The 20,139-nt window shown below is 38.4% G+C and overlaps 2 protein-coding genes and 1 non-coding gene across 3 annotated transcripts; 1 reads left to right on the top strand and 2 right to left on the bottom strand.

Annotated features, from left to right (window-relative positions):
• Positions 1-457: 457 nt before the first annotated feature.
• LOC148351851 (microtubule-associated protein 1S-like) lies at positions 458-13,919 on the bottom strand. The gene is made up of 6 exons (XM_088354429.1): positions 13,837-13,919; positions 11,140-11,292; positions 9,330-9,884; positions 5,651-7,635; positions 3,912-4,250; positions 458-2,659 (listed from the first exon to the last, which is right to left on the bottom strand). Exons 3-6 carry the CDS (start codon positions 9,727-9,729, stop codon positions 2,504-2,506), a joined length of 2,880 nt encoding a protein of 959 aa, XP_088210555.1. The 5' UTR covers positions 9,730-9,884; positions 11,140-11,292; positions 13,837-13,919; the 3' UTR covers positions 458-2,503.
• A 1,933-nt stretch (positions 13,920-15,852) lies between these two features.
• LOC148351850 (cocaine- and amphetamine-regulated transcript protein-like) lies at positions 15,853-17,886 on the bottom strand. The gene is made up of 3 exons (XM_088354292.1): positions 17,737-17,886; positions 17,577-17,657; positions 15,853-16,220 (listed from the first exon to the last, which is right to left on the bottom strand). Exons 1-3 carry the CDS (start codon positions 17,875-17,877, stop codon positions 16,113-16,115), a joined length of 330 nt encoding a protein of 109 aa, XP_088210418.1. The 5' UTR covers positions 17,878-17,886; the 3' UTR covers positions 15,853-16,112.
• Positions 17,887-19,001: 1,115 nt separating this feature from the next.
• Positions 19,002-19,095, top strand: trnai-uau (transfer RNA isoleucine (anticodon UAU)). The gene is made up of 2 exons: positions 19,002-19,039; positions 19,060-19,095. It is a non-coding gene; the product is annotated as a tRNA-Ile (tRNA).
• Positions 19,096-20,139: the final 1,044 nt, after the last annotated feature.

Here is a 20,139-nt window from a genome sequence, read left to right as displayed (position 1 = left end):
TGAATTTTTTCATGGGTTTTCTAGTGCAATTTATCATGTATTTCGTCGTGTATTTTGTAATATATATCGTTGTATTTTGACGGGTATTTTGACGTGTATGTTGCCATGAATTTTGTCATGTATTTTGTCGTATAATTTACCATGTATTTAGTTGTATTTTTTCATGTGTTTTGTGGTGTATTTTGTCATATACTTTGTCATGTATTTTGTCATATATTTTGTAGTGTATTCTGTCATGTATTTTTTCATTTTTTTGGGTCGGTTGTATTATTGTATATATTGTCGTGTATTTTTTCAGATATTTCGTTGTATTTTGTCGGGTATTTAGTTGTGTATGTTTCCATGAATTTTGTCATGTATTTTGTCGTATAATTTACCATGTATTTAACTGTATTTTTTCACATCTTATGTGGTGCATTTTGTCATGTACTTTGTCATGTATTTTGTCACATATATATTGTCATGTATTTTGTCGTATATTTGGAAGTGTATTCTGTCATGTATTTTTTCATTTTTTTGGTGTTGTATATTGTTGTATATTTTGTTGTGTATTCTGTCATGTATTTCGTTGTATTTTGACGGGTATTTCGTCGTGTATGTTGCCATGAATTTTGTCATGTATTTTGTCGTATAATTTACCATGTATTTAGTTGTATTTTTTCACGTGTTTTGTGGTGTATTTTGTCATGTACTTTGTCATGTATTTTGTCGCGTAAATTGTCATGTATTTTGTCGAATATTTTTTAGTGCATTCTGTCATGTATTTTTTCATTTTTGGGTCGTGTATATTGTTGTATATATTGTCGTGTATTTTTTCATGTATTTTGTCGTGTATTTGGTCGTATATTTTTTCACGTCTTTTATGGTGTATTTTGTCATGTACTTTGTCATGTATTTTGTCGCGTGTATTGTCAAGTATGTTGTCATGTATTTTGTTGTATATGTTGTTGTATATTCTCTCATTTATTTTATTTTTTTTGTCATGTATATTGTTGTATATATTGTTGTGTGTTTTATCGTGTCTTTTGTCATGTGTTTTGTCATGTATTAAATAGTGTATTTTGTCATGTGTTTTGTCGTGTATTTCGTCGTATATTTTGTCATGTATTTTGTCGTGTATTCTCTCATTTATTTTTTTCATTTTTTTGGTCGTGTCTATTATTGTATATATTGTCGTGTATTTTATCGTGTCTTTTGTCATGTACTTTGTCGTATATTTCATCGTATATTTTGTCATGTGTTTTGTCATGTACTTTGTCATGTATTTTGTCGCGTATATTGTCATGTATTTTGTCGTATATGTTGTCCTGTATTCTCTCATTTATTTTAAAAATGTTTTTGTCATGTATATTGTTGTATATATTGTCGTGTGTTTTATCGTGTCTTTTGTCATGTATTAAATAGTGTATTTTGTCATGTGTTTTGTCGTGTATTCTCTCATTTATTTTTTTCATTTTTTTGGTCGTGTCTATTATTGTATATATTGTCGTGTATTTTATCATGTCTTTTGTCATGTATTAAATAGTGTATTTTGTCATGTGTTTTGTCGTGTATTCTCTCATTTATTTTTTTCATTTTTTTGGTCGTGTCTATTATTGTATATATTGTCGTGTATTTTATCGTGTCTTTTGTCATGTGTTTTGTCGTGTACTTTGTCGTATATTTCATCGTATATTTTGTCATGTGTTTTGTCATGTATTTTGTTGCGTATATTGTCATGTATTTTGTCGTATATGTTATCCTGTATTCTCTCATTTATTTAAAAAAATTTTTTGTCATGTATATTGTTGTTTATATTGTCGTGTGTTTTATCGTGTCTTTTGTCATGTGTTTTGTCATGTATTAAATAGTGTATATTGTCATGTATTTTGTCGTGTATTCTCTCATTTATTTTTTTCATTTTTTTGGTCGTGTCTATGAATTGTATATATTGTCGTGTATTTTATCATGTCTTTTGTCATCTGTTTTGTCGTGTACTTTCTCTTATATTTTATCGTATATTTTGTCGTGTATTCTGTCATGTATTTTTTCATTTATTTAGTCGTGTATATTGTTGTATATATTGTCATGTATTTTGTCATGTATTTTGTCACCACAAAATATTATCGAACTGGCTGAGCTTCTCACTTATTGGCTGATCCGATTCATTCATCACTGATCAACCAATAGGCGAAAAGCCCAAGCAACTTGTTTGCCCCTACCTTTGGATAACATTTTGTGTGGACAAAATACACAACAAAAAAAGACAAATTACACAACAAAAATACATGACAAAAATGTGACAAAATAAATACCGAAATATATGACAAAATAAAAGACAGAACACATAAAAAAATGACTGCATTGCATTTATAGAATATATTTAGGATTTACGTGATTTTTATGTGTTCATTTATTTCTATGGCCTATCTTTTTAGGTATTTATTTATTCATACATTTAAATCTTCATATGTCAGGATCGGTCCTCTATCGTAGCATAACAAAGTAGATGGGGGGTTCCGGTTCAGAACTCAATCTTGCAGGCGGGGAAGGTATCGTCCTGCATGGCCACGGTGCTGTTGGAGCCAAGAACCAGAACGTCCAGTTCCTTCTGACGCTCCACCGTCTGCTGGTACCAATCCTGCATGGACGTTGACTCGAAAGTGGGGATCAGCGTCACCTGTTTAGAAAAAACAAAACAAAAATCGTAAAATTGAATTGCCATTCATTTCTTTGCAATTACGATACATATTTCTTGATAACACACGCATTTTATTACCATGAACAGCATGAGTTCAATTCCAGTAACCGCTGCCCTATAATGGCCTTACAATCAGGAACTAAACATTTAAATTACAGGAATATTTTACAGCCTATATTTGATAAAATTCAGAGGAAAACTATTTGGCTGGGTTTCATAGGTAATTCTTTGAAATATCAATAATCTAGCAAGATAAATTTAAGTATTAGTGCTATTGGTATCTAGTAGGGATGAGTGATACCTCCTTTTTCTAGATTGGTACTGATACCAGATACTGGTAAAATAAGTACACAAATATCAATTTCTTCTCCCAAAAATAGAGTAAAATACCGTAAAATCCAACTAAAATATTGTTTCATATTTACAATTCATCATTCTTTTATTTTTTTTAAAACGTTTCATTAGTCAATAAATGGAGCCGATATGGCATTGATAGCTTTAAAACAGACTGTATTGGCATCAATAATAATGCTAATCCTGAGAATCTGATACCAGTATCAGTGATTAATCAACAGTTGTGTATCAGCATTAGAATGAAAAAAGTGATATCAAACATCTATAGTGGTATTGTTGTTTGTATTGATTTAAAATTTAAAAAAATGTAGATTTTTTTATTGTTTCATTAGTTAATAAAAGTAGCAGATACAGCATTGATAGCTCAAAAAACCGACATTATTGGCATCAATAATAATGCTGTATCAATGAGTAATCAAGAGTTGTGTATCAGTATCAGAATGAAAAAAGTGATAATGAATATCTTTGGAATCGTCATATGTATTGATAACTCAAATATTGAACATTGAATCAGTCTGATTAAAAGTAGCAATTAACATATTTAGCTATATCATGTAGATAACTACCAATATGTTGAGTATTATATCAGTATGAAAAAGTGGTATCGAACATCTTTATTGATATTGTTTCTATTGAAGACTATTGTATCAGTCTGAAAATCAAACATCTTTAGTGATACCTTCATCTATATTGATGACTACTGCAATATAAGGAATTATATCAGTCTGACAAATGTGATATCAAACTTCTTTAGTGTTATCATTATCTATAAAATATTGAGTATCGTCTCAGTAGGACAACCTTTTATTCATTAGGCTTCAAACGGGTTTATTATGTCTCCGTGAATTTTTATACTATGACCCATTGGCGTGCTAACCTGCGTAGCATGCTCCCAGCCGGCCTTTGCATCGAGCAGGGCATCGAGCGTCTGCCGCATTAGCTTTTCCCTTTCTGGGCAGTCGCCGCTAACCACATAGCAGGACGAGCGGACGTTCTTGAAGAAGTCCACACCGACGGTGGATACAGATGCTCCAGAGGGAACGTACGCCAGGTCCACAAAGATTCTGGCCTCCTCGGTTGAAGAGGGACAACGGGACTCCGGTTTTGCTGGACGGGTCGTGTTGGATGCACGAGATAACAGCTCGTCCTTTTTTGATTTGGTGACGACGCTTGTGTTCCGTATTTTTCCAGAACTCAGCCTCAAAGGCGCATCCTTCTAAGAATCAATGAATGATTGAAAGAGTTAGTGTGATCATAAGCTGAAAGTACAGGCCTGAAAGTTAGAATATTGTTATAAAGTTCTTTATTTTCCATAAAGCAATTATAAAAACATAAAATGTCACACGTTGTGGATTAATTACAAATCAACTGAAATATTATAAACTTGATTTTGCTGATCAACAGTTGTGTATCAGCATTAGAATGAAAAAAGCAGTTTACTTTATCAGGATATTCTAATATTTTGAGATATGATATTAGAGTTTAAGCCATAATCAGCAATATTAAAACAATAAGACTTTAAGTTTTCAGTTGATTTGTAATGACTGTGTCATGATTTCCCAATTGCCCTCAACTGCGCTCACTTGTTCAGCCCCAGCTGCCACTCGTTCCCTAATTAGTCCGCCTCTTATTTAAACACGTCATTCTCGTTCACTCCTGGTCAGTCCGTCTGCGAACCTCAGCGCATGCAAGGCAAGCACTTTTGACTCTGGCTCCCGTTTTGATCCCGACCTGTTTCCTGTATCGATCCCCGATCCAAGCTCTGTTCTCCTGTCCCGGCTACCCGTATCCTGATTCTGTTTTCTGTATCGATCCCCGATCCCTGACATCCCACTCGTCCCGGCAACCCGACTTGTTCCGATCTCCGATCACACTCCAACTCCCATCACGGCTGTCCGACCTGTTCCGATCTCCGACCACGCTCCCAATCCCGTCCCGGCTGCTCGACTTGTTCCGATCTCCGACCACGCTTCGTTTGCGAGGGCTTCCCGCTCCTACTGGCCAACAAGCACCAGATCTCTGTCTTTTTCCTCCCGCCCTGACTTCTCCGATCCCTTAATAAAGCATTGTGTGGAACGTTGCGCATTTGGGTCCTCTGCTTGTACCGCTCGTGACAGAATGCAGAATGAATGATATTTTTGTTTTTCAACTGAATGCCAGAAAATAAAGAACTTTCTCAAAATACTATTTCCTGACAGTCCTGAATAACGTGTCAATTCAGAGTTAATGTATTTGCTTCAACTCCAAATATAAGTTAAAGTAGCTTTAAAGTATTAACTCCAGAGTTAACGCTGCTTTACTCCAGCATTAAAGCATCCTTAATGTTTAAACAGTTAAACTTTAGTTGATTGAAATTGATTGTTAGAGCAGCTCTAACACTTTAGTAGTCTAAAGCTACATTACTCCAAAGTTAAAGCATCAGTAAACTATAAACTAGAGTTGAAACAGATTCAAAGCATTACCTCAGAATTAAAGCTTCATAGTGTTGATGGCACTAATTTATAGGATCTACAACAGCCATCATTCCATCCATCCATCATCCTTTCGTCACTCTATCCATCAATTGCTTCAAATGTTTAAAGTTTCAACTCAGGTGTTAAAGCAGCTTCAACTCACCCCAGATGTTTTCCCTCTCACACCACTAATTTTCACGTTCTTCCCATGAGTACCAGCGTCTGACTGAAGGACGGGCATGGTGGTGTCAGGATGAGGAGGGGGTGGTGGACTATCCCTCAGCCGGGCGGGAAGTGGGTCCCGCGGTAAGACCCGAGAGTCGCAGATGTTTAGCGGAATGCTGCAAGACTCCTCGTCTGAGTCCAGGACTCCATCAACCGTGGTGGTCAGGCACTCTTCCATGCAGACGGGGGCTTTCGATTCATCCGGCGTGGTGTCCTTGAGGGTAGCTTTGTGGATTTTGTCACCTGAATCAGATTCCGGTGGTTTGAAATGCTTGAACTCACAGGGGGAAACCAGACATAGGTCCACATCGTGAGCCGGGGACTCGAAATGCAAGGGGGCCGGCACTTGAGACCGTCCAGTTTCTGCTGCCAAAGGCCTGAAGTTCTTGGACATTCCGTTGGGATGATGGCTGTTTTCGTCTGCCGCCGGCCCGTGTTCCAAGGACATGGACAGCGACTCGTCCACTTCGGTGGACTGGGGTGAGCTCACCTCTGCCGGCATGGAATGCGTGGATGTAGTGGTGTTGGCCACGGAGGCCAATGGGTCTGAGTAGCCGTCCTTTAAAGGTCCCAAGGAAAGGAAAGTCAAGTGCTTCTCTCTGGGGTTGGGTTGGGCCGGCTTAAATGATAAATCAGGTGGGTTGACTTCTTCCTGAAGTTTTTTGAGGACATCTCTGTTGCACCACTTGTCATCCGGAGACAGACAGTAAGGAGTGTGTCCGGCGCTGTTGGGTCTGGAATCTGGCGAGCTTTGTCCTACAGTCTTCTCCTCCGAGGAGGCCTGGTTACCGGGAGACGATCGCGAGGGAGGACTTGTTCTCAAAGCACCATCTAGGAGGGTGTACTCAGTTGGTGTCAAGTCCATCTCGACACTTGGGTCGTTCTTTGGCATCTGCTTTAATGGGGCTGGAAACCCGACCACCTTTGCTGGTTTCTTTACAATTTCAAAGTGGTCTCCAGCCTTAACGGACTGCAGATTTACAACTTCTGCGGGTTTTTCTATTGCTTCCTTCCCTGAGCCGCTACAGGTCTTCCTACCATCACCAATATCTGATTCTTCTTTCTCTATTTTGTCCCGAGGTTGAGAGATATCAGCAGTCACATCCTTTGGTGTAGATGGTTTATGGGGCACCTGCTTTGATATTTCTTGTTTTGGCTCATTCTCTGGTCTTGAGGAGTCTATTTTCTGCAATTCTGGAACTGATTTTAGTTTTTTACTGTCTTTTCCAGCTGTTTTTCTCATCAATTTAGAGTCATTTCGGGCGTCCTTGTTTACTTTATTTTTGTTGTCGTTCTTTGGTTTGAAAGACTCCTTTTTCCCAACACCGTTCCGCAAGATGATGTTTTGCTCCTTTCCATTCTTTTTAGCATCTTTCTCACTAGCTTTCTTGGATACATTCTTCTCTAGTACAAAAAGTTTCCCCTTGTCCTTGGCCTCTTTTCTCAGTTTTACTTGTGCCTCCTTCCCTTGGGAACGGCTGTCCCTATTTTCGATTCGTTTAGTCTTCCCGCTGTCCCCCATTCTCTCCAGGTCTCCAGTGGTCACCACAGGTTTCTGCAGGAAGGCCAAGCTCTTGAGCTTCTCCAAACCCTGCAGTAGTTTGGCTTGCGGAGTTACACCTGGAAACAGCACTCGGACCACTTTCTCCTGGGGACACGCCGGTTGCCACACGAGGAGGGCGCAGACTGAGGCCAGATCGGAGCCATCTGGCCATTCTCGCATGAAGGTCTGGTACTCAGGGCTGTTTTGCACTGGGCTGAGGATGTACAGGTCAAGCTGTCCCACGCCCATTTTTTGGAACAAGACGATGGGATCCGGGGGTGCCGCCGGTGGTCGAAACATGGGGTGGGGTCTGATGTCCAATTTCTTTAACAGGCGTATAGTTAGAGCTGCGTGTTCAGTGGACTTTAAGTTCTCCAGACCTGATGACACATGAGTGAAACAATTAAAAGATGTATCTACTTTCCTAATAAAGTAAAGTTCTTACTGTTTTCATAATCATCATCCTCATCATTTAATAAGGACAGCTGGGCATAATACGGACGAATCGTTGCAAATATCAGCGTTTTTTTAAAACAAATTGGCAGTGGCTGGTAGCAGTATTGGCTGCCCTTTAGTGGCCATGTACTAATCAGGAATCAGTAATTTGATTAATACTGAAATGCATGACCAAATAATAAATTCAATATAAGAGCAAATATTATTTTGTTATTTATAGGTGTTTAGTCTTAATTCTTCTCCATTTTTTTTACATAGTGAAAGGATTTTTATACATTGTTGTTTGGCTATTGGTATTGATGACTATTAAGATTTTCGTCTGAAATATTGTGATATAAAACTCAAATAATTACTAAAATTATACAAACAACTAAGTTCTTTTAGCAAAAGTCATTTCATTGTGGGTCTAAAGTGAGTTTTTTTGTCAGGTAATTTAAAAAAAATGTTGTTTTACAATAATAATAATATTAATAATAATAACAATAATATTATGAAATGAAGTGCAACTTACTACAGGCAAAAAAATATAAAATTGTGCCATAAAAATGTTTTGTGTGTACATTCATTTAAAGTTACAGTAACTTAATTTAAAGGTGTACAGTAAGTGCTTAAGATCGTCTCTATCTATCTCTCGATCACATACCTGTCAAACTTCTCCCCTCATTAATGTTTGCAAATCTTCTTTATTAAGCAATAATAAATCTAACAAACACAAAGCAGCACCTATTTACTCAGAGCAAGACCGACTAAGTACGATACTGTGAAAATATTAGCAATCTACGGTGACGTTGGGAGTCTCATGCCTGTCAACCTCCACGGCTCCATGCCCGTACAAACTGTCGTATTTTCCTGTAAAAATACAAAATAATCGTACACCACACACATATATATATATATATTATTTTTTTTTTTAATTTAAAAAAAAAAAAATTTGAATGATGCATGATGGGAAATCCCCAGGCGGCAAACGCAAATTTGCGCTTTTCCGTACAGATTTCCTTGTACGTCATTCTCATCTTAAAACGCATAGAAAACGGACTTTGTACGGCAAAACCGTACAGGTTGACAGGTATGGAGTCTGCTCCCAGTGACAGAGAAGATCTCGATTAGAATTGAAATGGGCGTTTTTTTCCCCCCCTCTGTGTAAAAATTGGTAGACATCGTTTTAACCGATGCGTAATGACACAATAACAAAAAACAAACAGGGAAAATGTATAACTTGACAGGTATGCGATCACCCTTACTCCTGCTGGCTACCGTCACTGGGCCTTCTTCCATATCGTTCCCAAACATCACGGCGCTCATAATGAACTGCATTTTATTTTGTTAATATGATCTTATTTATCTTATTACTTGCTATTATTTTTAGTATATTTAATTACCATTTAAATGTGTTTTTAGTGATCATTAAGATGTATTTTATCTATGTATAGGGTTCACTTTGTGACTTTGGGAGGACGGGAGCAGACCAGTTTTAAAATTTCACATCAGAAAAATTTGCTTGGTAAACAAGCAGTTCAACTTATGAGCACAATCCTGGGAAGAATTAAGCTCGTCGTAAGAGGTAGCACTCTAATGGTGTTACAACACAGAAAAACTTTCGAAATCTTAAACTCACAAGACAGACGCTCCAGCTGTAACCCACTAGGGGCATTAAAAAAGACCACGCCGAGCTCCGGGGAGATGAGCTTGGCGGACCCATTATCCCCCGTCAAGTCGACCTCCGCTTCGGCTGCCTTCCTCTGCAGGAAACTGTTGATGCCGCCCAGGTTGTCCGCGCCGGCGTGGGTGAGCAACAAGGCATCCACTCGGTCCAAGTGGCGGACCAGCTTCCAGAAGCAAGCCTGTGGGTCTGACCCGCCATCCAGAAGCATCGTGAAGCCGTTGACGGCGAAGAAGGCGCAGTCGCCACGACCGGCGGGGAAGGCATAGCAACATGGACGCGATAGCTTGAGGAAGCCTACTGTGGCGGGTGGGGGCAGGAGTTCGAACGGGGTTCCTGAGCTCTGGTTGGCCATTCCCCTGCGTCCTATTTCGGGGCAACAGGACACGTTGGTGGACTGGAGGAGCTTCCTCTCGGGTCTGCTGTTGTTGCAGGGAGAGCTCAATGTCAGGCTGAGCTTAGATGAAGAATGTGAGGAGGAATGTAGGGAAGAAGGAGGTTGGTCTTCATCTGTGACATGAAAGATAAGAAAGAGAGTTCTAGTCAGCTTCTGTGGATTGCCTACACCAGGAGTCGCCAACCTTTTCGAACTTGAAACCTGCTTTTTTGTTACTGATTGACACAAACAGATACCAGTTTGAAATGCATTTCTAAAATTACAATTTATGTTATAACTAGATTGTCGCAGTGGTGTTTTGTGGATGTTACAACTACACCTTTAACTCCATACCGAATTTGTGTCACTCATGATCGAACTGGCTCTAATGATCCTTGCTCCTGGAAGTGAAATTGATTTCAAGAACTCAAGAGGGGGGGCCTGATTTTGCTGACTGGCCCCCGCCGGGTTATCTGGTCCAATGGCTGCAACGCACCCCAAACGCGATCCTCTTGGGGAGCTCAGACTGAGCGAGACCAGGAGAGGATAGGGGAAGGGTGGGTGTATAAGCCAGACACACTTTGAGAAACTGGTGATGTTGCTTAGCACCTAGTAGCTTCCGTTCAGACACCACTTCAAAATATGATTGGCTACACCACTTGCTCTCTCCAAGACTGATTGTATGGGCCAAAACCTTCAAATCTCCTCCTGAAGGCGTCCGGGGTATATTTCTGAACCTTGCAAGAGTAATGGTGGAAATGTTATTGGTTAAATTATTAAATATGAAAACTGACAATATTTGTTGGGCCAGCACAGAAGGTTTTGTAGGCCCTCACAGCCTACTGCTGTGCAGTCACAATGTTATTCTTATGTTATTACCAGGTTGTAATTATTAGAATAAGGGTAAAAATAAGCAAAGTCAACCACTAAATCATGTTTTAATAAATAAGTGAAACTTAACTTTATTTATTTTTATAGAGCATACTATTTTATGAAATGTTTATTTTTTAGTTCACATCAATACAGGTTACTTATACAAGCCTTAAACATACTTATATAAACCTTAAACATATATTCTATACAAAATATAGCACTGAAGCGACTTACGAACAAATTCAACTTACGAACAATCGTCCCGAACGTATCTCATTCATAAATAGGGGAGCGTCTGTATTCCAGGAGATTACAGGTTTTTGCTGCCTACCAAGTCACATAAACTGAAACATTATCGAGTGCAGCGATATTGCAGAGAGCAAGGAAGACTATTTTTTTCTTATTTTCACTCCTGTATATTGACCCAATACATTTCTCCTTATTTGTGTGTGTGTGAATGGGTAGGTTTGAAATCTCCAGTGACTTGAAAAGCGCTATTTAATGCAGATTATTTACCATTTACATTTGGGCGTAGGTTTCTCTATATTGTTTTCACTCTTCTTTGTTGCAGGACTTTACTTCCCTTCCTTCCTTCCTTCTTTCCTTGGATGGCGGGTTTCTATGGCGACAGTCAGAAAGTGGGCCGGCTGGGTGAGCATAACCTTGCTTCTGCCAAACCAAAACCTAGAATCATAATTCTGAATTTGAATCTAATGAATGTGCATTTGGAATCGAAATATATATCAACAAAAAAATGTGCAAGATTACTAGAATAAAGACGGAATTTGACAGGAGTGATAAATACTTAGAAGAAAGAAGCTGGATTTTAATTTAATATTTTGAATAGTGTATTTACTTAAGTTTTGCTTTTGTTGCAAAGCAGGGTGCAGCAGGTAGACTAGCTTCAAGTTGCCATCCCAAGCGAAAATTCCTGCCATCACCAACAACGCTTTCCTATGTGCATTTAAGCTGAAACGCCGGCCTTGGGCTCATTAAAAGTTGATGCGTCTCTGGAAAAATGCGTTTGACAGCAGAGAAATTCACTGTGGTTCAACACCGACTTCCTTAGGTACAACGGCATAGCTGCAAGAAATGTAAACATTACGCTTTATGTTGACAATATGAATGTATGGTTTTGGAATTGAGAATGTATGAGAATATAATATATTAAGAATAGATAATGCTCTCATGAAAATACATTGGCTGATTAATCTTTTAAAACTCAATACTGTTTTTTTAAAATCAAAGTTTGCCAAATTGTGACTTAGGAGGTAGCAAGAAGGAACATTAATTATACAGTGTCCTCCAAAAAATGTATATACACTTGGTGGTGTCTGGAATGTGAAAATGTTCTATATGTTGATGCCATCTCCTGGCTTAAATCACCATTGCAGCCTCTGTCAAGCTGCTTGTGTGGTACATGCAAGTACGTGCATTTCCTAGACGTGCTTGGATAAACTCGTCTTTTTTCACCTTTTTTAGGGTGATTGGGCTGGTGTTTGGCCTGTATTTGAAATTGTCCTTTTTGTCCTTTCACCATTTTCATGCTACGTTAACAGAAAACCGCAAGCACGAGTATGAAATTGGCTTGAATTTGTACAAAATCCAAATCTGAAAACATTCTGGAAATGTAAAAACAAAGCAGAAGGGGCTGTGTGAAACCGTTTTACACGTTAGCTGTATTTTGTTCACATTTCCAAAATGTTTTCAGAATATTCCTTTTTGTATGAACATATGCGCAGTATCAGCCATTCTTATTCCAAAATCAAATCGGAAAAACATAAAAGTGTCGACAGGTGATTTAATGTCAAAGTGAGTATGTATTTTTTGGGACACCCTGTATTTCAATTATTTGGGGAAGTTATGTTTTTTTTTTTTTTTGCCTTTTCTGTTTGGGGGTTAAAATCAACTTCTATAAATGTGTTCAATGGAATAATTATTCATTATAGTGATTAATAATAACATGTAAGTCTGCATGTACTTGTACAAGTTAAAAGTGCTGTCTAGAATTTAAAATGTTGATACTTTCTGCTGCCATCTCCTGGCCTAAAGTAATGATTGCAGACTTTTTAAACTTATTTTTTTTATCTTTTTGGGGGCTTGGGTTGGCTTTTGGACTGTATTTGAAACAGGCCTTGCTTTTGCCAATTTGTGGCTACACTAACAAAAAAAAAAAAAACAAGGAAAAGCATGAAATCATTCTGCCACCAGGCTGTACTTGCCAAAGACACACCACAGGAAATAGTGCCCCTACAACTCTATAAGTAAAGGGAACCACAGTGTGTGATTTGTCCCGAATAGCGGTGCTAAAATAAGATAAAAACAAGATAGGTACAGAGGAAAACATATTATAAGGGCTCTTTTAAACTATGCATTGTGGAAACATACTATTACACTTTCAAACGACGCAACCCACCAGTAATTATTCATAGTAGAAACACTTAACATAAAACAAATAAACAAATTCAAGGGTTATATACTGTGTTGATCACCTTATAGATAAATACAGAAATTGTAAAAACATTAGAAACTGTAAATATGTGTTTTCCATAATTGCATAGAATTTTAATACAAATGACAACTATGCTCAGATCAAAATGAGTGCTCAGTACAAAAGATGAGAGACAAAATGTCCGTAGTATTTTTGTTTTATTTCCTACAGTATTTTTTTCTTTAGTCCCCTTACATTCATTTAGAGACCAATAATTTTAGGATAAAACATTTAACATGAATGAGAATGACAACTACACGGATCAAAATGAGTGTTTAGCACAGAAGATGCGAGACAAAATGTTCGTCGAATTTTTATTTAATTTCTTACTGTACATTTCTATTATTTATTTTCCCATACGTTTGTTTGGAGACAGATGACTTGAAGAGGATGACATTTAACATGAATGACAGGGCACCATTGTGTTTAATATACAGTAATGGCTTGTGATCGTCGGATTTTATAAACGTCTTATCAAGCACTTACTAAACACACTAAGGTTGGCAACGAGTGCACACGCTTTGCTTTGTTATAATGATTGATTTATGTCGCTGCCGTGTGTTATTCCAATTTAAGAAAATATAATTTTAAGGTCGAATGTTGGCCGTTTGACTGATGGACTGACGCACACCTTCCGATGTCGCAATCACGCCGGTTTGAAAGCTTCTCACCCAAAATTAAGATTTACAAAATTATTTCAGAAATATAAACAGAACACGTACCTGTGGACGCTCGTTTAGTTTCTTTTTTTAGCCACAGAGACTATCGGAGATTGTTCGCTGAGCGTCCGACTCTCTCCTCCTCCTCCTTTTTTCTCAACCTTCCTCCTCCTCCTGCTGCAGCCGGCTGTTGGACGCCATATTGGATGATGCAGATGACGTCATAAAATCCCCCCCCCCCCGCCAAATTTGCAGTAACAATGAACCTATCTATGTTGAAAATGACGTCATATGAATCCCTTCTATCTATCTATCTATCTATCTATCTATCTATCTATCTATCTATCTATCTATCTATCTATCTATCTATCTATCTATCTATCTATCTATCTACCTATCTATCTATCTATCTATCTATCTATCTATCTATCTATCTATCTATCTATCTATCTATCTATCTATCTAAAACAAATAACAGATTTAGGTTGTATATTATGGAGGTAATGCTAGCACTTTTTAAAATATATATGTTACTTTTTCCTCTGGCTAAACATTTAGTGCAAAAATAACATACCTGTACCTGTTGAAAAACAGTTTGTAGAAAAAATTGGACTTAGAAAAAAATCCTTGTGAAGGATACATTTGTCCAAAAATCAATGGTATTCATAATGAAGACATTTTTGCCTGTAAGAATCGTTTCATGTGTGTTTGGAGAAGAAGGGGGCTGTAGGGGGCGGTAGGGGGACAGCAGTCTGAAGTCAGAAGTTTGAACGTTTGTTTGACGATTTGTACACAACACATTAGGGCTGCACGATTAACCGAAATCGAATCGACATCGCGATGTGACGTAGTGCGGTTGTGAAACCGCAAAGCACTCAGTTTTTTTCAAGGTTTTGTAGTAAATGATGGAGTTTGGCCAACCACAATTGTTACTGTTCGAGTTTTAAAAAGCGCCAACCAATCTGAGGCAAGTTTTAATAAACGCGATTGAAAGTTTGCAAGCACCACACTATGCCACATCCACCGTGTGAGCGCATTGAGTGTCATGGCGGACTCCGTAAACATAGTCCCAGAGTCAACAAACGAGAAGGAAACAAAGCTTGCACCAAAGAAGGGCGGTACATCACTTGTTTGGACTTATTTTGGTTTTGACGAAGCAGACGTGGAACAGAATAAAATGCCCGTTGCAGAATTTGCTTTCGCGTAGTCGCTAGTTCCAGAGGAAACTAGTCATTTGTACCAACACCTCAAAAATTCACATATTAAAATACAGGGCATGTCAAAAAGGATTACAAGTAAAAGACAAATAAGGTGCATCTACTGTCACGACTAGAACGGAATCAGGACCTAATTGCATAACGTTAACCACAAGTTTTATTGAAAGAGGAAGGGCTGCGCCCACAATCTGGTGCTCGCTGGACACGGGAAGCAAGTCGCTCTCACAATCGAATTGCGATCCGAATACGGAAGTAGATCTTCTGTGGCGGGCGATGGCGGTGTCAGGGACGAAAAAAACGGTTGATATCCGGAACAGGAGAGCAAAAACGTGGTCGGGGTCAAAAACGGGTCGTAAGCTGGGACGGTAGAGGAGACGTGGTCGGGATAAAAAAAAAAACAGGTTGTAGCCAGCGACAAGACGGGGAGATCAGAAACGGACAGGTCGAAAAAACGGGAGCAAAAACGGGACAGGCGGGAGCCTTGTATCAACAGAGGTTCGCGGACGGACTGACAAAAGTAGAGTGACAAGACCGGGCTTAAAAGGGGACAGGGAGCCAATCAGATAGCCTGAGGCGGCTGGCGCCAAATGAGCGGGCACAGGTGATCCAAATTGGTAATCATGACATTTACAAGTGGACTGGGAGGTGAACAAACCTCCATCAAAGCGGTATTTGCGCCCTTCACGCTAGGAATTCTGAAATATCAGAGAGAAATTACAAGGCATGTAAGTCCTCCTCCATAATAAAAATGTGTCTTTGAATGGCAACACACGTGTATTTAGCAACACAATCAGTCATTTCTGATTAAAATTTGCAGTTGTAGAGTGTTATCACTTAGGTGCTGAGAAAAAAATACAAATAGTCCGCCCTCCTTTTTTTAATCACAAATATTTCAAATCGAGGTCTCTTGTATATATTTCAACATCAAGGACACACATTCCATTTTTGATATAGTATCACTAAATAACACACTGCGCTGAGCAAAACAACTCATTGACACATTGTCATACTCGGGCCCATGCAACAGAGACAGACAATATATATAATAAATTTTGAAATATCATAAAACATAAAAAACATAATAATGCATGTCAATGAACTGCTCTATGACTTTGTTTTCTTTCACAAGCACTTGAGGACATAAAAATTACATGACGTCCCTCGGGGACAGCTGCACAATGTGCCGATTCGGGCGCCTTTACGCACGGCGCAAGGCTCCCCTGCATCACACTGCAGGAGGGAAAAATGAAAGGATATGATCAATCCATTTATCCATTCATTCATCCATCCTTTCAACCATTAATCCAATCATCAATTTATTCATGCGTCCATTAACCCATTCATCATCCATCCATTCATCCATCCACCCATCCATCCACCCCTCCATCCCTCCATCCATCTATCCATCCATCCATCCATCTATCCATCCATCAATTCTTCCATCCATCCATCCACCCATCTCATGCTTACAATAATATTAATACATGTACTACAATTATTACTATAAATAGTGTTATCACGATCAACATTCTTATACAGCACCGTTTTTATGAACTTTTAACTGACTTTTACAGGAAAAGAACATTTGAAAAATGAACCGACTAAATTTTATGTTTCATTACTGTAAGCGGCAGAGTTAAAATCCTTGAAATACTATTAAAAAAAGACAATGTGGATGAAAAACAAGATATAAATAAATATACGCATTTCAACAGAAAGAGCAACAGCAACAACAATGACAATAACAATAATAATAATGATAATAATAATAACAATAACAAAAATAAGAAGTTTTTTTACTGCGGTCTGTTTCTTAAAAATAAAATAAAATTATCAATTCATTTATTCAATTGTTCATTTGTTTGTTTGTTTTTTTAATTATTAATTATTTATTTGTTGAAGCAGTGAATTACCCCTTCCAAAAACACCCATGACTGGTTGGAACATATTATTTCGAATTGAATCTATTAACTGAAATTTAAAAAAAATCTATTACAAATTAATTCACTATCTAGGCAAAGAAGAGATGAATTTATTATATCATTGGATTTTATCATGATTTTGACTCTTTTATTTTACAGGCTGTTTTATGTTATTTGCTTCCTCAAGCATCATTACCTTTGACGGTTTTAATCTGCAGTGAATTACAGGGGCAGTGTATATTATTTGACCACTAGGTTGTCTTTAATTGTATTGAACAAAGAAAATGAGAGCTAAAAAGCACAGAATTCAATACAAACTATGGAGAATCACAGTGACCAAACCTTACCATTTGCTTCTAATTTTTTCTGGATACTCATAGCAGCAAAACGGCTAACAATTGTGTCAGCTCCCTGTAGGTGGTGCTCATGTTAGGTAAAATGAATGTCAATTTCTGAACCTACGAGTATTTAATAAATGCAGATTCACATGATAGTTCATGTAGTCTAGCATATTATTTAAAGAAATATTATTTTTCTTTTATTGAACAATTTATTTTACCAACATGAGGCACTAAAAAATACACATTGTCCCTTAAAAAACGCTAAAGAAATTCATTAATGGGAAAATCTTTGAATAAAATAATCCAACTGCAAATGAACTTACAGAGGGAAGCCAGCCCAACTTTTTCTCAGAGGGCATCTCTTTGTTCCTCAGCTTCTCCAGGACTTCTTGTAGTGCATCAATCTGCATCAGGACACAAACAGTACAACACTTTTTTTTAAAAAGGCTATTGTTTCACACCCAAGTCCGAAAGTGGGCTTACCAAATCTTTCTCCTGTTGACTTTTCAGCGTAAAATCTAATGAGCGCTTCTCCATCGAAACATCCTCGGAAGCAGTCGCATAGAAAAAGGCGGCAGTAGCGAGGAGGAGAAGAAGGTGGAAGAAGGTCCGAGTACTCGACATGATGGTGACGCCAAGTGAGGGTTGACGTCGGGGGTGCAAACATTGTCTTTATAGGGTCTTATGACGTCAGCAAGCGTCTGAAATATTGATGGAGGAAATGACCTATGTGAACCCCATCACCGACAATCATTTACCCAAGGAAGGGTGGAGGTCATTGGCCTTCATTAGATGTAACATTTCCAGGTGTATTCCACTATACAAGGATTGATTGGGAAGTGCAGTCCAAAAACAAGAAAAGTCACGATTGTTTTAATTATTTTGAGGATTGGTTTGAAGAGCGACAGATCGATACATCATTTGTTTGGTAGAGGAGATCCGAGATTCAAGATTGTGTTTTTTGTCGTGAGCATAAAAATTCCAACGAAATCTTCTTTGCAATCCCGGTGTACAATGTTGATAAAAGGGCATGGGCGACATTAGCCAAGAAGTTACAGGTTCAATTCCCAGCTCCTCATGTTATATGTCAAAGTGTCGTTGGGCAACAGACTGAATCGCTAATGTCCCAGTAGCAGGTAGTTGCCTTGCATGGCTGACGCTGCTATCAGTTAATTTGCTAGTGTGTAAAAGGGAAAAGTGCAAAGCGCTTTGAGAGGTCTTCATTGACTTGAAAAGGACTATATAAATGCAGAACATTTACATTTGTGTTTTGGCTCACAACCCTGACTTATTAAAAACTGTGATCCAGGTAAGGCTCAAACTCATAACCTTGGCATTGCTTTGCTGAATACTGTCAGGTAAGTACCACGCACTAACCAATTGCACCACTCCAGATTGAATTCTGGAGTTCTGAACTACTCACAGACCAAAATGATAATAATTCAGGTTTATTATTTTATATTAATTGTGTCACAGTATTTATAGCCATACAGTGTCACGGGGTGGTATTCCAGGAGTAAGGCAGCAGACAAAAGAACATACAGAGAGGAATCAACACAGCCCAGACAATTTTTGGCTGCTCTCTGCCCAGTCTAAATGACATTGCCGATTTGGGATACTGTAACAGAGCCAGCAACATTTTTAATATTCAACGTATCATTGTTATATTTTCTCACTCAGGCCACCACAACTTTGACCTGTTGCCCTCTGGTGGGAGTTCCCTTCTAGCTTCATAAGATGATTGAGAAGCTCCAGTGGCGCAATCGGTTAGCGCGCGGTACTTATACGACAGTATTCAGCAAAGCAATGCTGAGGTTGTGAGTTCGACCCTCACCTGGAGCATGGTTTTACGTAGACCAGACATGTCGATTATGATTTAGAGCACTTTGAGCGGTCTTCCGTGACTTGAAAAAAATGCTATTAAAATCCATTCCATTATTTTCATTAGTTGAAATTTTTCCACCTTAAGACAAGGACAAACAGGCTCGTTGACAGGTTTTTTTCCTCAAAGGCCATCGCCACCTTAAACAAGGGGCTCAAAAGTGAAAATATATATCTTGTGACTCCTGTAATGCTGCACTATTCTTCATCATAACTTGGGCCAAAATGTTATAAATATTTTGCTTATCAATTCTGACAGTCTTTTATCTTAATCTTCTCTTAAGAGTCTTTATTATATGTTTACACAAGAAGGCCATGTCTAATCTTAAAACACGCTTCTATTCTATTCTATAGCATATGAATAACCTATATTATATGTTGTCAATGTCTGTGTATTATTTGTTATTGCAAGCTCCATTGTAGCCTGGTCATCCTAGAAGGGGGATTACCTCATGTGCGGTCCCTTCTCAAGGTCCCTTTATTTTTTTCATGTTGAGGTTTTTGAGTTTTTCCTTGCCCTCGGGTAGGTTTTAGATCAGGGGATGGTGTCATAATTGTCTGTGGTTTGCAATTATCTGTGTTCTGTGCAGCCCTTTGAGACTCTTTCCGATTAAGGGCTATACAAATAAACATGACTTGACTTAATCTCGTCGAATGCAATGTTTAACTATGTTTGTATCAAAGACGATGTAGACTATTCTATTCTATTTTGTTCTATTCTATTCGATTCCATCCATCCATTATCTGCACCGCTTATCCTCAGTAGGGTCGCGGGGGTGCTGGAGCCCATCCCAGCTATCTTCAGGCAGTGGGCAGGGGACACTGAACTGGTTGCCAGCTAGTCGCAGGGCACACGGAGACAGACAACTCACTTGCTCATTTAAACCTAGGGAAAATTTGGACTGGCCAATAAACCTAACATGCATGTTTTTAGAAGGTGGACAGAAATCGGAGTGCCCGGAGGAAACTTACGCAAGCACGGTGAGAAAATGCAAACTCCACACA

This window comes from Urocampus carinirostris, chromosome 15 (assembly GCF_059441175.1).
Source record: "Urocampus carinirostris isolate Australia breed hairy pipefish chromosome 15, RoL_Ucar_1.0, whole genome shotgun sequence".
NCBI lineage: Eukaryota > Metazoa > Chordata > Actinopteri > Syngnathiformes > Syngnathidae > Urocampus > Urocampus carinirostris.
Note: the sequence above shows the minus strand (reverse complement) of the source record. Positions and strands in the feature narration are given on the sequence as shown.